Consider the following 13,822-nt stretch of genomic DNA (forward strand, 5'->3'; position numbering starts at 1 on the left):
CCCGGAGGCGTCTTCCAACCTCAACCATTCTTTAATTCTATGATAGCTACACAAAACTTCCCTGATACCTGAGGAGTCAGCCACTACTTGCAGCAGCTTGACCACTACTGTAAGCATATCTGAACTTAAAACTCTGCAATAAGAGGGACTTGTTATTGCAACAATGTTCTTGCATTTTAAATACATATTCCTCCATTCAAATTATCTCCCTCACCTACACAGAAATTATACGATATTTTAAAGTTAAAACACCTGTTCTCATTTGCATATTCTTATGCAACTTTATAAATAATAAACAAATAGGTTTGCTTTGCTCCAGAAGTTTGCAACATCCACCTTGCAAAACCTAAAACTAAAAATAGCACAACAGATTGCTCTCATCACCTTCGTAGATCCTACAGATCTTTAATATGTAGCCTGCATAACCTTTTTTCTTTTTTTTTCTTTCTTCCTTCAAGCAGAGTTGTAAAATAGAGACTCTCACTTCATTAGCAATCCCTTTCCCCCTGTCAGATGCAAGGGTGAGGAGGCCAAAATATCTCGGGCAATATTAAGTTATGTCCTAGCCGAGACTTACTTTCTTGGTTCCTTGGGGCTGGATATCTGAAAACAATGTTTTTGTATTTCTGGGCTCTGTGGCAATTTGAAACTTGCTCAAACAATTTAAAAATCATTCAAACACCTTCTTTATCATAAAAGCCAAATATAAGTGAATTTTAAAAAAGTGCTCTACCACAAGTTTTCCTTTTTTAATAGGAAAAGAATATTGCAATTTAAAAGCAGCTAACTTCAGAAAACATGTGAAAACTCAGTGTTCAAGGGTAAAGGTAGTTCCTTCACGTTGGTAAAGGCCCCCAAGAACATCAGTGAGCCATGAAGCTGGAGTCTTAACCTCTGACTTAACAATTAACCTTTTGTATCATATAGTAGGACTGGTGTTTGTCAGTAAATATTTCTGTTCCGGTCCGACTGGAACACAGCAGCAAAAAAGACATAAAATTTTCTAGAAAGCAAAAAAAATAATATATTACTCTTTGCCTTTTCAGGAGTACTGATAAATTTATTCTTAAAAAAATTAAAATAATTCTATTCCATTTCCAAACAAGACTTTTCAGAAGGCGACTTGTTAAAAAAAAAAAGAAAAAAAAGAAGTTAGTTTTCAGATCAACAATCTATCTTTTAAATACCTTTTAAATAATCATGATTCAAAAGGAGGGGCAGTCACATCCACTAAGATTTTGGAAACCACATTATAACCCATTGGTTGCATGTGCAGTTTTATTACAAATGTGATTTCCTGGATAGCTCTTCAAAGTTAAACCCAGTTAATTTTTTTTTCCCCAATCATTAAGAAAAGTCTTAACACAATTAAAAATATATACACTCTTTTCAATGTAAGAGTGATGGGTGGCTTCCGGTCTATGTTATTTTTTTCTGTAAAGGCTAAATACCAACAGCACGATATGCAGAGCCTTTGTAATGAAAGCTTTTTTTCCCCCCCCTCTATAGTCAGCTTTGGGTCCATTGTCCTTATCTCAGAGACAGCTCAAAATGCAATTTTCCAGCCTCTGCTAGAAAGCAGTCTCAAGCTCCAGAAAGGCCCACGTCTCAGAGACTGGTCATGGTGGTTTGGACAGCATAGGTACCAGCACCGCTATGCATTCCCGCATTCTTCACATTGCGCTCATGGACAAAAGCGGTGTACTGTCCCTCCGCAGCGCGGGTCCTCGGCGGGGCCCACGCGTCCCATGGGATTCCAACACGTTGACAGCGGTCGGCAGCATCAAAGGGCCTGGATCGTTGGGGAGCGGGAGGGGGCACAATTAGTACACCGGTACAGATGAGAAAGAGGGTGGGAAAGTAATGCAAAGGTAAAGACAAGAAGATTGATGCGAAAAGGCAAGGAAAAAGGACATTGCTGGAAGGTAAACACTGAAGGAAAGAGGCATGCAAGTATACGTGTACATGACGACACTGTCAAATAAACCCCTTTTCTGGGCAGTATCATGCGTATTTTTGCAGAAGTCTGAAATGAGAAGTTAAGCTCTCTCATGTATACACACATTGTCTCCACTTACCAAATGGAAAGCACTTCATATTTCAAAGCACTTCACAGAACTGAGCAAGAACCATGAGGGTTTTACAGAGAAAATAATGTGATGGGGGCACAGGCCTCCCAAGCACACAGGGCATTTTATTTGCAGGAAGCTGAAAGGGTTTAAGTGTCAGTTCTAGATGTACACCCGAAACAAGCATCTACAAGTAACAGTAGTTTTCGAAGTCCATGGAAAATGTAGATTCTAATGCAAGTTAAAAGAAAAAGAAGAAAACAGAAACTCAGAAAAATAAGTATTACTGTGCAGCAGCAAACAGTAGAGCACACACAAATAATTCACAATTTTAGTTGACTAAGGGATTAAATACTACTGAAGAAGCTGATTGTAGCTATACCTGATTTACATAAACTTAGTTGGAAAAAGAACCATTTTAAAAAAGGTCACAAGTTAATACCTTGCTTTCTAATTTTGCATATGAAGGCATAATGGTTGGTAAATTTTTAATTTTGAATTCTTAAAGTCAAAACCACAGAAATGCCGTGCGCAGTTATGGCTAGACTATACCACAGCTGGAATAAAGTTCTCCAAAAGCTAAAAAGAGCAGCAGGGGAGAACACTCATCACTTCAAATGGTGTTTTGAAAAATATTTTTATGCAGGAGCCCTCAGCTAGAAAACTGCAAGGCTTTAGGCACAAGCATCTCCAAGGCAGCAGGGATAAGCAACTTACTGAAACAATTGAATTTTAAAAGACTTTACAAAAATGGACAATGATCTGCTAACTGTTGATTGTGTTGTGCTGGGATCCTTCACTCCTATGTTTTAGGAGAGGCTGATGCAAGGTACAGCCGGGTATTAAAGTGCTTGGAAAAAAAGCACTCTCTTATAAACTACTTGAGCAAGGAAATTCCTACAACAAACTTATTCCTTCAGTTTAATGTAAAACTCTCTATTTAATGACCCAAATCTAAACAAAGCAGAAACATTGCTGCTGTTCATCTAGAGGGGTGTCCTGGACACCCCCCAGCTCAAATCCCACCTCCTCCTGTTCCAGACAGCCGGGTTCACGCTCCAAGCCCTGCCACAGCAGCCAAGCTGCCAAGCGCAGGGGTTGGAAGATCACACATGTTAAGGCAGGGAAGCAGAAAAGCATGCAGGATTCACACAGTGGTAAATGATTAACGCTCAGGGATAGTCCTCCTTTAGAAAAGAGACAGGATTTATATAAAGGTCACCCAGGGGTAAATTCAGAGTTTTGGTTTTAACGAAACATGCTGAGGAAGTGACCCGTGAACACTGAAGGCTCCAGTCCTCAACAGTTTATTACGTTATTTTCCCATTTCTCTAATTTAAGCCGTTAAGTGAAAGCTACATCCACTAGCAAGGAAAAAAAAATAATGAAAATTTCCTTATTCTGAAATAAGGAAAAAATTATTAAACCTTTGTCTCCTGTCCTGTCTTAGCACAGGAACAGCTTCTTGAGAAAAAGATAAAGTTAGAAAGATACTGATTGTGTTTTAGGCTTCACAGCATTGAAGCTAATATTCCAGACCGTTTTCAGACCGTTTTCCAATACTGTTGTCAGTACAGTTTTCCAGTACTGACAATTTAACAGGAATTGAGCAAAGAAAAAAACAAAACAAAACACTAAAATCCTTCCTGTCTGGCAAAGTACTTTCTACAATCTGGCACAACTGCTGTTGGCAGCTGCAGCATTAACATTTTAAATTAAAGGAAACATTGACATTAGGAAGGCTCTAAGCTGCAAGGTAGCCAATACAGGCATCTGCCAAGCAGAGCACAGAAACTCATGAGGTCGGGACCTTTCTTCTAAACCCCTTCAATCCAACCATCTACAAAATCCCCAGTCTAAAAGATTTTGGTGTTCTCAACCAACCCTTGGCAAACTCTCTCTAAAAGAAGACTATTTTTCTGACAGAAAGCAAAGATAATTCATGCAGAAACAGGCCAATTAAAGACAGTAGCAGTTGAAAAGAGATCTTGTTAGCAGCATCGAGACACCAAGACTTGAAGGCACAATAGCAAAGTCACAGCCCCCGCAATAAACACGTACGTTCTGGCATTTATATTAACCTAACCCCACTTCCCATCTAGGAAACCAGAATGTAGTTCAATTGCCGACTCAGCTCCAAACTGTTGTTTTCTTCCTACAGCTGGATTTGCCCTTTTATTACAGGCAGTACTGTTTCCAGAGAATGCATTAAAACCTCTCTGCCAGAAGATAACTGCCTTCGATAATAACTGATATGTCTCTCAGAAACATAGCACATACGCAGTAAGTCCAAGCACTGCACTCTCGATTAAAACGCATCAATTGCCAAGAAGCTTGTTTTCTTTATGGCATACTGTTTTGCGTTACATGCAGGTATATTTTATATTCACTCCCACTCATGTATAGGAAGGCTACGTACTGCAGCAGCTGGCATGTAAGCTTAGATTCCTTGACAATGTTAAGACAGACAGGCTCAAGTTCTTAATCCTAAAACAGGCGTACCAAGACCAAAACTGAAACAGATTGGAGACAGAGTCCTCTCTGTGTCTGAACAAAAGCAGCAAGATTCCAGTAAGCAAAAGCCTTGCAAATACTAGCAAGAACGCTAGCACGAATCAGATCCCTGAGAAGAGCTGTTTGGAGCAAGAGTCAAACATTTCCACCAAAGCAAATACCGGTTTCTAGCACGCATCTTGCAATCAAACCAAAAGAATAAAAATAAAACCATATTAAGAATGCTGAAGAACAAAGAAACCACCACCTTTCACCCACCACCATGGAAGGAATCGAGCGATCAACAGGATCTCACCAAGACAAGCACAGATTTCAGATACTAGATAAATTAAGGGCAAAAGAAAGAAAAACAGCATTGATCACATGTTCTGATTGAAACTTCAATAAAATGCAACACGTAAAGCAGAATTACCATCCCCCTTATAACCAAAATCCATAGAACTAAAAGTCTTTAATCGATGATTTATGAAATTAAAGTACCTTTGTCACTGCACTGTTAGAAACCACTATCATCTAAGAGATACTAAAGCAAAGTAGGTTCATATGCCCAACAATGGGAGAAGGACCTTTTCTCTTGAGGGATGAAACTTAGCTTAGGATAAGAGCTTTTCTGTCACTCCATTCCATCGCTGCTGCTCCTGGAGAGTCTCGCAGAAACCAGAATTACCGTTCCAGGATAAGCCATACTGTCTTTGAATGCACAAGAAGCTAAAAAAAGTTAAGATGATGTGTGCACAAGTACTGGGTTGATATATGTCAGTTTTGGTTTTGAAACACCTTTGCAATATAGAATTACTTCAAGAAAAGATAAATGATATGTACATTTATCTTCAAACAAATCATTCTTGTTTTGAGATGCACCTAATCAGTAAAAAAAAAATACTCTGATTACATGAAATCAAAGCTCTTATCTTCAGCTTGTGTCGTTTCCTCAAGCTCCCATTCTACCCAAGATAATGAAAAAAATCAGCTTGCCCATTTCAAAAGGTTCAAAAGACAATTCACAAGGATACTGGTTTACAAGATTCTGCATTTTGTTGAGGATAAAGGTAAGTCCTTGAGCCCCACGATACCAAGCAAAGGGTTACAAGGAGTGTTAGGGCAAATGAGATGGACCCAGCTCTCTCCAAAACTCGAAAATGCTGTTCCTGATTTAATCATTTCCTCAGCCCCTGAAGAAATTTTCTTTTGGTTGGCAGTGACTAATGCTGCCGTCGTCACCTCACCACACTACATCCACAGCAATAAATCAGCTGCATCATCACTAACTTGGCTGTCAACTTACGTTAAAGATATAAGGATGGCAGCTTTTTTAAGTGCAGATAAAGAAACAGACCCTTGAATCATGCATAAGCAAGCAAAACTCATTTCCCAGCAAAGCAGAACGTACCACTTCTTGTCTTGCTGGCTGGCTCCTGGGCTCCTTGGCAGGTTTTCTATTTCCACTAAGACTGGGGCAGAAGGAACCACGGTTAGGACAGGTAGGTTTGGGTTTGCATTCCAGCGCTTTGGAGACAGAATATAAACAAGTAAGTTACTATACACACGTTGATGAAGTGATGACACATAGCAAAAACATGTCACCACTTCTCCTTAAGCACAAAGCTAAAGCAGGGCTGTTGTCTTCCATTACTTCCACAGCACTGGATGCCTATGCCCAGTCTTTTCCAGTACTGCACACAGTACTGGGATCATAATGAATCCAAGGCTGCTCAAAGATTTCAGTAAAACACTATGGCTGGCTGTTTCCTTTTTAAATTTCTGCAGTAATGCTTTCCTTCCGTAGTAACTCTGCAGTAATGATTGGCACCTTTGGGTCGCAGGCCTTTGGACTGCCGTTTGAAACATAACTGCTCTTAAAAATAACCCAACTGTTTTTGCATAGAAGGCAAAAGGCTGGGCAGAGCAGCAATCTATCAGCAGCGATTGTGTATTTTAATATTAAAACAAACCATAATCCCATTTCCACCAATATGTGACCCTTTCTGTTGCACTCTGCATCTGAAATGCTCCAGAAAGACTGTGTCTTTTCAAAACCCAAGTCCTGTTTTTCTGATGCTCAGAAGGAGAGTTACTTTACACTAATGTCCCTTTTCAGTGAAACAAGGTATTCTGTGTACAAGTACTGAGGGGACAGGTGTGTCTGATTTCCTTCTCAAACTCAGAAAACAACGAATTTTTGCTAACGATGTATTCTTTAATTTGGAGGTGCATTCCCCTCTTTCAGAGAATAAAATACTGTAACCAGGAACCAACATAGGTGCTGATGAATTGTGCCCCCCCCCCCCTTTTTTTTTTACTGTTACTTAACATAGAGAATTAATGTGTTTTGAATAATAACAACTCTCATACAAAGGTACTTTGTGTACCTATGAAAATCTGTAGCTATAAATAGCATAGTTTGTATAGCACTGGGGCATGGGGTATCTTCTTTACTCCAGCTAAATTAACCAATTATCTCACTTGTAAATTAATAGTCATTTCTTGGCATGCAATTTAGTAGTTAACCATTTGTAACTTTCAACTGGTCAATCACTGGATTTTAAGAACGAATAACAAAATCGTCAAGTGTGTTGAAATACGTGAAAATTGCCTTTAAAAAGAATGAGAGACAGTCCTTACTTGTGATCCATTAGTTTGGTTGATGGCAGCATTGTTTGCATTACTGAAAGACAAAAAGCATTTAAATCAGACTCAGATCGACAAACTATTTTTGCAGGTCGGCAGAACTGCAAGGATTTTCAGAAAGAAACACAACATCTAACAAGGATCTTTCCAAAGTGCTTAACGACTCTCAAAAGAAAACTTAAAATCTTGTGGTTTAGGTCAGCTGCCTTACTCTAAGAAACTAAGGGTATCACATTAGTTTTTATTTGTTCAAACTGTAGTTTATCTGTAAATCATCTGGTTTTCCCTCTTCCTGTCCTAAACCAGTTCAGTTTAGAAAGTCTGCCTGATTCAGCAGTAAGGCGGGGCACTTTTAAAGCAAAAATGATATGGTTTTAGTTAAACACCCAGCGAAATGTGACATTGTCGAAACCTCACCTTTGTGCTTGTAGGTGCTATGTTTATTTCATAACTAGTACTCTTCTGATTTGAAGTTTCACATCACAAAGTTTATCAGAAAAATTCATGAGTTTCTCCTGCATACAGCCTCTAATGGACTGAATTACTGCTCCAGAGTCTTAAAAGCAGCCATTCAAAATTATATGCACAGCAGTTCAGCGCAGCATTAATAATAATTTTAGATTATTAAATATTTAATATATTTAGTAAATTAAATAAGACCCATATCCCTACTCCTGATGACTTCTGAGTCTGCAAGAGACATTTCACATTTTTGAGAGACTTAAAAGCATTAACATGCTGCACAATAATTATGCATTATAAATCTCATGCAAAGCAAACTTCTTTTGCAGACTTCTGATCTTTTAAAAAATGGTTCTAGTCTCCTATAACCCATTAATCTTTTGATTTACAGTCTGGACAATAGCTATCCAACCTGGCAAGCTGACAACTCAAATAGATTTCTGTATCTACTTCAGTGATTCTTTAGAATTATTTTACATAAATACTATAATGTCAAGACCAAACAAGCTGTTGCTTGTCTGTTTCCCAACTCCACACCCTCTCTATAGAGAGAATGTGGAGGCTATCACGGAATAGTGCACCTTAACAGAAATATTAAGGAACAGCTTCTTAGTCGCACATTCCCCTGTGTTGAGTTAACACAAAAGAATGGAACAACATACATCTTTCATGATGCATTTCAATGAGCAGCGCTCGAGTGTAGAGTTTCAGAAATGGCGTAGATTGGCGACTAACGTAACAGTGCCACACCTAGGTGCAGATCAGAAGGCTACTGTCTTATCAGAAGGAGAAACTGCCTATGAAGTTTCTCTTCCCACTCTCAGAATGACCTAAGCAGCGTGAAACTCGGAGAAGGGGCATGACAACACAGCATGACGAGAGTAGTAATTAATCAGACAGTCACATTTTGCATGCAGAGGTTCTTTACGCACTTTAATAGCACCCAGTCCTGAACAGCACTTTCACGTTTCATAAAAAGACAAGACAATACAGACGGTTGTAAAGATAGAGAGACCTCCACTAAAGTAACTGCAGACTTGTCCCACACTTCCTAGGCTTCTCCCCGTATCATGCAAGAATCAACCCTGCCGCTACAAACAGAAAACGTGTGGTTGTATTAAGCCTGTTGTTCTGAAATGTTATTTTGGCATTCCTTACTCAGCTCCTGACTGTCAGGATCTTAACATCTGTAAGTATCTACTTCTTAAAAATATTTTGGTTGCAACTGATCATTGCAATGTTCACAAGTTATTAGGGCGGTGGACAGAAAGCAGAACTGAGTGATGCTGTTCTTTTGCTACCGGGTTAGTTCTTCTTAGCCTGGCTTCCTCTCTTCCCTTAAGGAAGGGTATGAAGACTGAATGATTCAGATTCATACAAGCATTTTACACCGCAACAGCAAGTGTACACATACAGAAAGACTCTACGTATAGAAATAAAGAACCAAAAGGCCTTTCTCTCAATGTTGGTCATGAATAATTTACTATAAATATAGAAAAATAAATACTTGGGTATTTATTTATAAAAATAAATGCAAGTATAGTACAGAATACAAAACCATCAAAATATTTCAAACATTTATTTTGCTGTATTTTCCCTGCCTCTGAACTTCACTTGATGATATATTTCAGTCACATAGCCAGAGCAGGCAGGTCTCAGAACTAAGAGATCCTCACATGCTTTTACCTGATCTCTTTACATGGCAGCACACAGAACAGCAGCTCATATCCCGTAAGAATCACAGCTAGTCATGAACAAAACATCTTTGCTTCATAGGAAGCAAGTCTGGCAAAACCTACAGTGTGACCGCAACACAGGAGCTTCGCTTTGAACAGCAGGTTTTATGTAAAGCAAACAAACACAAAACCCACAGCAAAATCACAGTTTAGAGGTTAATGTGCTCTACATTTAACTAATCTTATAACCCCCTTCTGCAGACACATGCTCAAACACAGGTGGCAAACATCAAAGAGAAATTTAAATATTGGAATGCATCTTACCTTGTTTCTTCAAGTTTAGCAGAATGTGCTGCAAAAATAGAAAGCGTTAATTAAAATTAAATTTGTAATTAGGTTGTCAGTTAAATATTAAGTATATAATTAATAAAAATAGTTTAGCACTGCCTAAAAGTAAGCAACCAAAAGAGCAAAAGTTGCACATACCCCATGCATACTGTGTGAAAAATAAAATTCTAAATTGGAAAAACAAAATAAAATTCTGCAGAGCAAACCGAAGAGTCGGATTTAAGCAAGTATCTGAAAGCACGCGTGGAGGTCACACTTGACCGAGGCAAGAGTGGGAATAAAAGAAGTTGAATATCACATTCTGTTGGGTTGTAACAACAGAATGCAACTCCTAAGAACAATGAAAAAATCTCAGTGGCAAAAATTTCAAACTTGATTAATAAATTTCAAATATTATCATTAATATATGCATCCTGTTTTCCCTGGATCCAAGTTTTCCATCTTCACACAGACAACTACTGTGCAATATTTATGGATGTTTTACCTGCCAGGCAAGCTAGAACGACATGCTTTGTACACAAGCTTTCTCTGATAAATATATGTGGTGTCCCAAATAAGTCAAAGAAAACCTAATTTTGAAAATTCAACGGGGGGGGAAACAACTACAAAAGAATTCTTACATCGTATCTTTAAAGGATATGATTACTTGATTCTCACAGTGGATTATACTTCTCAAAATGGAAGGTAAATAGTTTACCTTTCATTTGTAGTGTTCGTCTTGAATATCTCTTGCTGGGCCTCCTTTCAAAGGATGCTGATCTCCTGGCTTTGTTGGTCTTAGTGGTTTGGTATTCTGTTTTCCCACTAACAATGCCATGTAAAAGTACAAAATAATAAAATAAATCACTTATTTTTAATGACAAAATACAGACACTGCTCATCAAAACATCACATCTCTGTTTTAAATTCATAGCTTAATAAACTGATCTCAGTTCTGTTAAAAAACATCCCAAGATTAACACTTCAGAAGTCCTTTCACAAAAAACGGATGGAGTTCTATGAACATCCTAATCTGCACCCCATATTCCCAAGACAAAAAGCTAAAGCTTAAACGTTAAGTTGCTGAAAAAGCACGTTTGCTCTTTGCATATTTCTATGGTCTCGCCAGTCGGGAGAGGTTGAAAACTCTAGGAGAAAGTAAAGCTTAAGGTATGTTGCCAAAGGTCATAGAGAAAGATGGTAATAGGAGTAAAAAATGGTAAAAGGAGTAAAAAACAGCATCTAGATGCTCTTGTTCCCAGGCAAGTCTTTTTTCCCCAAGTTTGGCCAGACCCTGCTCCCAAAGCAGTAGCAGCCTCATGTTCTGCTGACTCCTTGGTACCACTGATCCTTTCTGAAGCAGAGTTGGATGGTATTGCTACAGTTGCTGGAAATGGAAGCAAAGTATAAGCATAATGCCTGGGGTCCACGACCCACCTCCTTCCATGTGTTCTCACCAGCTCTGGTGGGGCAACTGACAGCATCCTGCAGACTAGTCTGGGACCACAAGCCTTTCAGAAGTCTGTTACATGCACTGGTAGCACCTGACATGGAACGGGCATTATCTTAGGTTTCTGAAGCACTACCAACACTCATAGAGTCAGGAACTCAGTGGTCAAAAGACTTGCAATGTCCCCAGCTGTGCAAGTCAATCATCCATCCTCTATGGTTCATTTAAAAAAGGGTGGGCTTTCAAGATGAAGTGATCTATAAAACACAATGTACTATATATGCTATGTAAGGAACAGAAATCTTGAGAAACCTTTGGTTTCCTACTGCTCAGACCAGAATCACCTAAAGATAAATCAGAAAATGCAGGGGGAAAATACATATGATTTAATAAAACCAGCAATGCAACTCACTCGGCTTGCAAGTTTCGCTGCTCTGTATGTCCTAGGTGAATGAATACCATACCAAATTCTCTCCTACTTCCGCACATAATCCAGGAAAGGCAAGAAACGACAAGATATGTGCTAATGACAGATGACACTGACCTGTATCGGAATCGGGACCCTAACCGAATGAAGCCTGAGCGACTTGAGCTTTTTTGGACAGGACCTCGGAGCCGGAAGAAGGCGTGATGTTCCACTGCACATTTCCACAAGTGTTTGCAGGCTTTGGGATGATCCAGTCTAAAGACAAAAGTGTGCTCCTGCTCCTTTCCCTTAAAGCACACAAAGCATACAGACGACTTATAAGGGGCTCGAATAAATCAAAGTTACAATTCAATGCAAGCCAAATAAAATTTGGGTTTTATGAGTACTAGAATGTATGTTTAAAAAAAAAAATTGAGGCAGAAAAACCAACCTTTTCAGAAGCTTTAATGAACAACAGCTCCATTGTCTGAAGTTGGAAAGGGCTAGAACCCATACACTTAACAAGTCAAACCTCTGAATAACTACAAATTAAAGACATCATTATAATAGGAAGGTACTTCTCAATGAGGCTAACATGGTCTTGCTTCCACATCTGATTTCCTCAAATTGTAAAAATGTGAGCATTGGTAATATCAGCTCTGAGATTTATTCCCACAGGAACAATTCTGGCATCTGCTTAAGGAATTAATTCCACTAAATGTGCTATCTGGCCTTTTTTTCCTTTTTAAACTTTCTTGCAAAACAAGCACACTATTTCCAAATTATCTGGCCTACACTAGTTTCACAAGGTGTTCCCCTTTTAAAAACAGGGTAAGAAAAAAAAGTAATTGAGCCTATTTATCTTATACATAAGTCCCTTCATTCCTCCCCTCCCCCAAGTCACAATCAAAAATCTTGCAAGGCACCCACGTTAATTCTCAAAACTTAAAGAAAGAGATCAGGAGTATGTAAACTAGTACTGTATAATCAAGACTAAGATGTAACAAAACCGATAGTTATCTACCTGTTCATCATCTTCAACAACAACTAGAGTGAGTTTGTTCTTCTTGAAGTCAAGCCGTGTTATCTTTGGCCTGCAAGATGAATAGAAAAAGGAGGTTACATCTAACTCTCTTAGTAACTCACTGAGAGGTACGTTCGACATGCTGGTCCAAGCCTCTCTACCAAGCATTTTTTTTCTGGTTTTGTGGGTGTTTTAAGTTCATGCAGTAGGGCTTGATTATACTGTGAATACCAATGTATTACTTCAAATTTAACACTTAATTAGAAACCTTAGAGATAAGAAGTCAGCAACTTCTAAGGAGATAATTCTATCAGAATATCAGAACAGTAATAATAATTACTTGAACTGAAATCAAACTCCACACAAATACTCCTGCTTGCCTACTCTTCCACAAGCCCACAAAAATGAACTCAAAAAGACACAAAGGCAGGCCAAAATAATTCTGCTTTATTAAAGAAATGTAAATCACTGCACAATATATCACAGATCAATTCCTATGATGACTGTTTCAGAAAATCCCAGCCAAAGAGAACGTGAACATGACGTGACACAACAATGCAACTACTTCCCTCCCTGCCCACCAAAAAAAATACCCAGAATTGATGGTGGAGGGACAAGACACACAGATAACAATTCTGCTACAAAGTCAGTGTTTTTCTGAGAAGTTTATAAAATTGGACTGGGCTAACCCAAGCTAAATACTCACACGACGAAATTTCACCTCATCACCTGCCTACTCATTCTTTGTATACACAGTTTTGAAAGACTGGATGTGAATTACAGAATAAAGAATTTTAAAATCCATAAACGCTTGCGTACCCAGAGCCAAAACACCTTGTGTTTTATGCAGTGTAAAGCCCTGCAAAATTTCACCAGAACGCTTCTGAGAAACTGTGGGGTGTTATTGAGGTATTTGACAGATAAAGCAGCACACGTTCACAAAAACTCAAGGAAGCTCTATATCCCCTGACTATACATAGATCTGGTTTGGAGAGGGGAGAGGGGTATTTGGGCTTTTAGTTTGTTTGTTCTTAATTAGTCTTTATTGATGGGCAGAAAGGGACATTTCTGCCTTTTACTGGGCACAGAAAGACATTTTCTTAATGAAAAGCCTGCCCAGATAACATTGTATGTTAAAACTGCACTAATGCTATTGCTTCTGCCTCTTTTTCAACAGTAAGGTGTCACGCTTGGCTATAATGCCTGAAGAAGCTTCATTTCACTGACTGGGTGCATACTCTATTTCCAAAGCAATCTAGTGCAAAA

At 38.7% G+C, this 13,822-nt stretch overlaps 1 protein-coding gene across 4 annotated transcripts in view; it reads right to left on the reverse strand.

Moving 5' to 3' along the window:
* Positions 1-13,822, reverse strand: part of EPB41L5 (erythrocyte membrane protein band 4.1 like 5) — a 60,836-nt gene that overhangs the window by 20,745 nt on the left and 26,269 nt on the right. For all 4 annotated transcript variants that reach the window (XM_063342172.1, XM_063342171.1, XM_063342169.1 and 1 more), the window contains exons 11-16: positions 12,557-12,626; positions 11,671-11,840; positions 10,395-10,501; positions 9,674-9,701; positions 7,206-7,248; positions 5,974-6,089 (exon numbers count right to left, since the gene is read on the reverse strand). In XM_063342172.1, coding sequence (XP_063198242.1) covers positions 5,974-6,089; positions 7,206-7,248; positions 9,674-9,701; positions 10,395-10,501; positions 11,671-11,840; positions 12,557-12,626 — 534 coding nt within the window. The remainder of the gene's footprint in view (positions 1-5,973; positions 6,090-7,205; positions 7,249-9,673; positions 9,702-10,394; positions 10,502-11,670; positions 11,841-12,556; positions 12,627-13,822) is intronic.

The sequence above is a fragment of the Chroicocephalus ridibundus genome, chromosome 7 (genome assembly GCF_963924245.1).
Source record: "Chroicocephalus ridibundus chromosome 7, bChrRid1.1, whole genome shotgun sequence".
Lineage (NCBI taxonomy): Eukaryota > Metazoa > Chordata > Aves > Charadriiformes > Laridae > Chroicocephalus > Chroicocephalus ridibundus.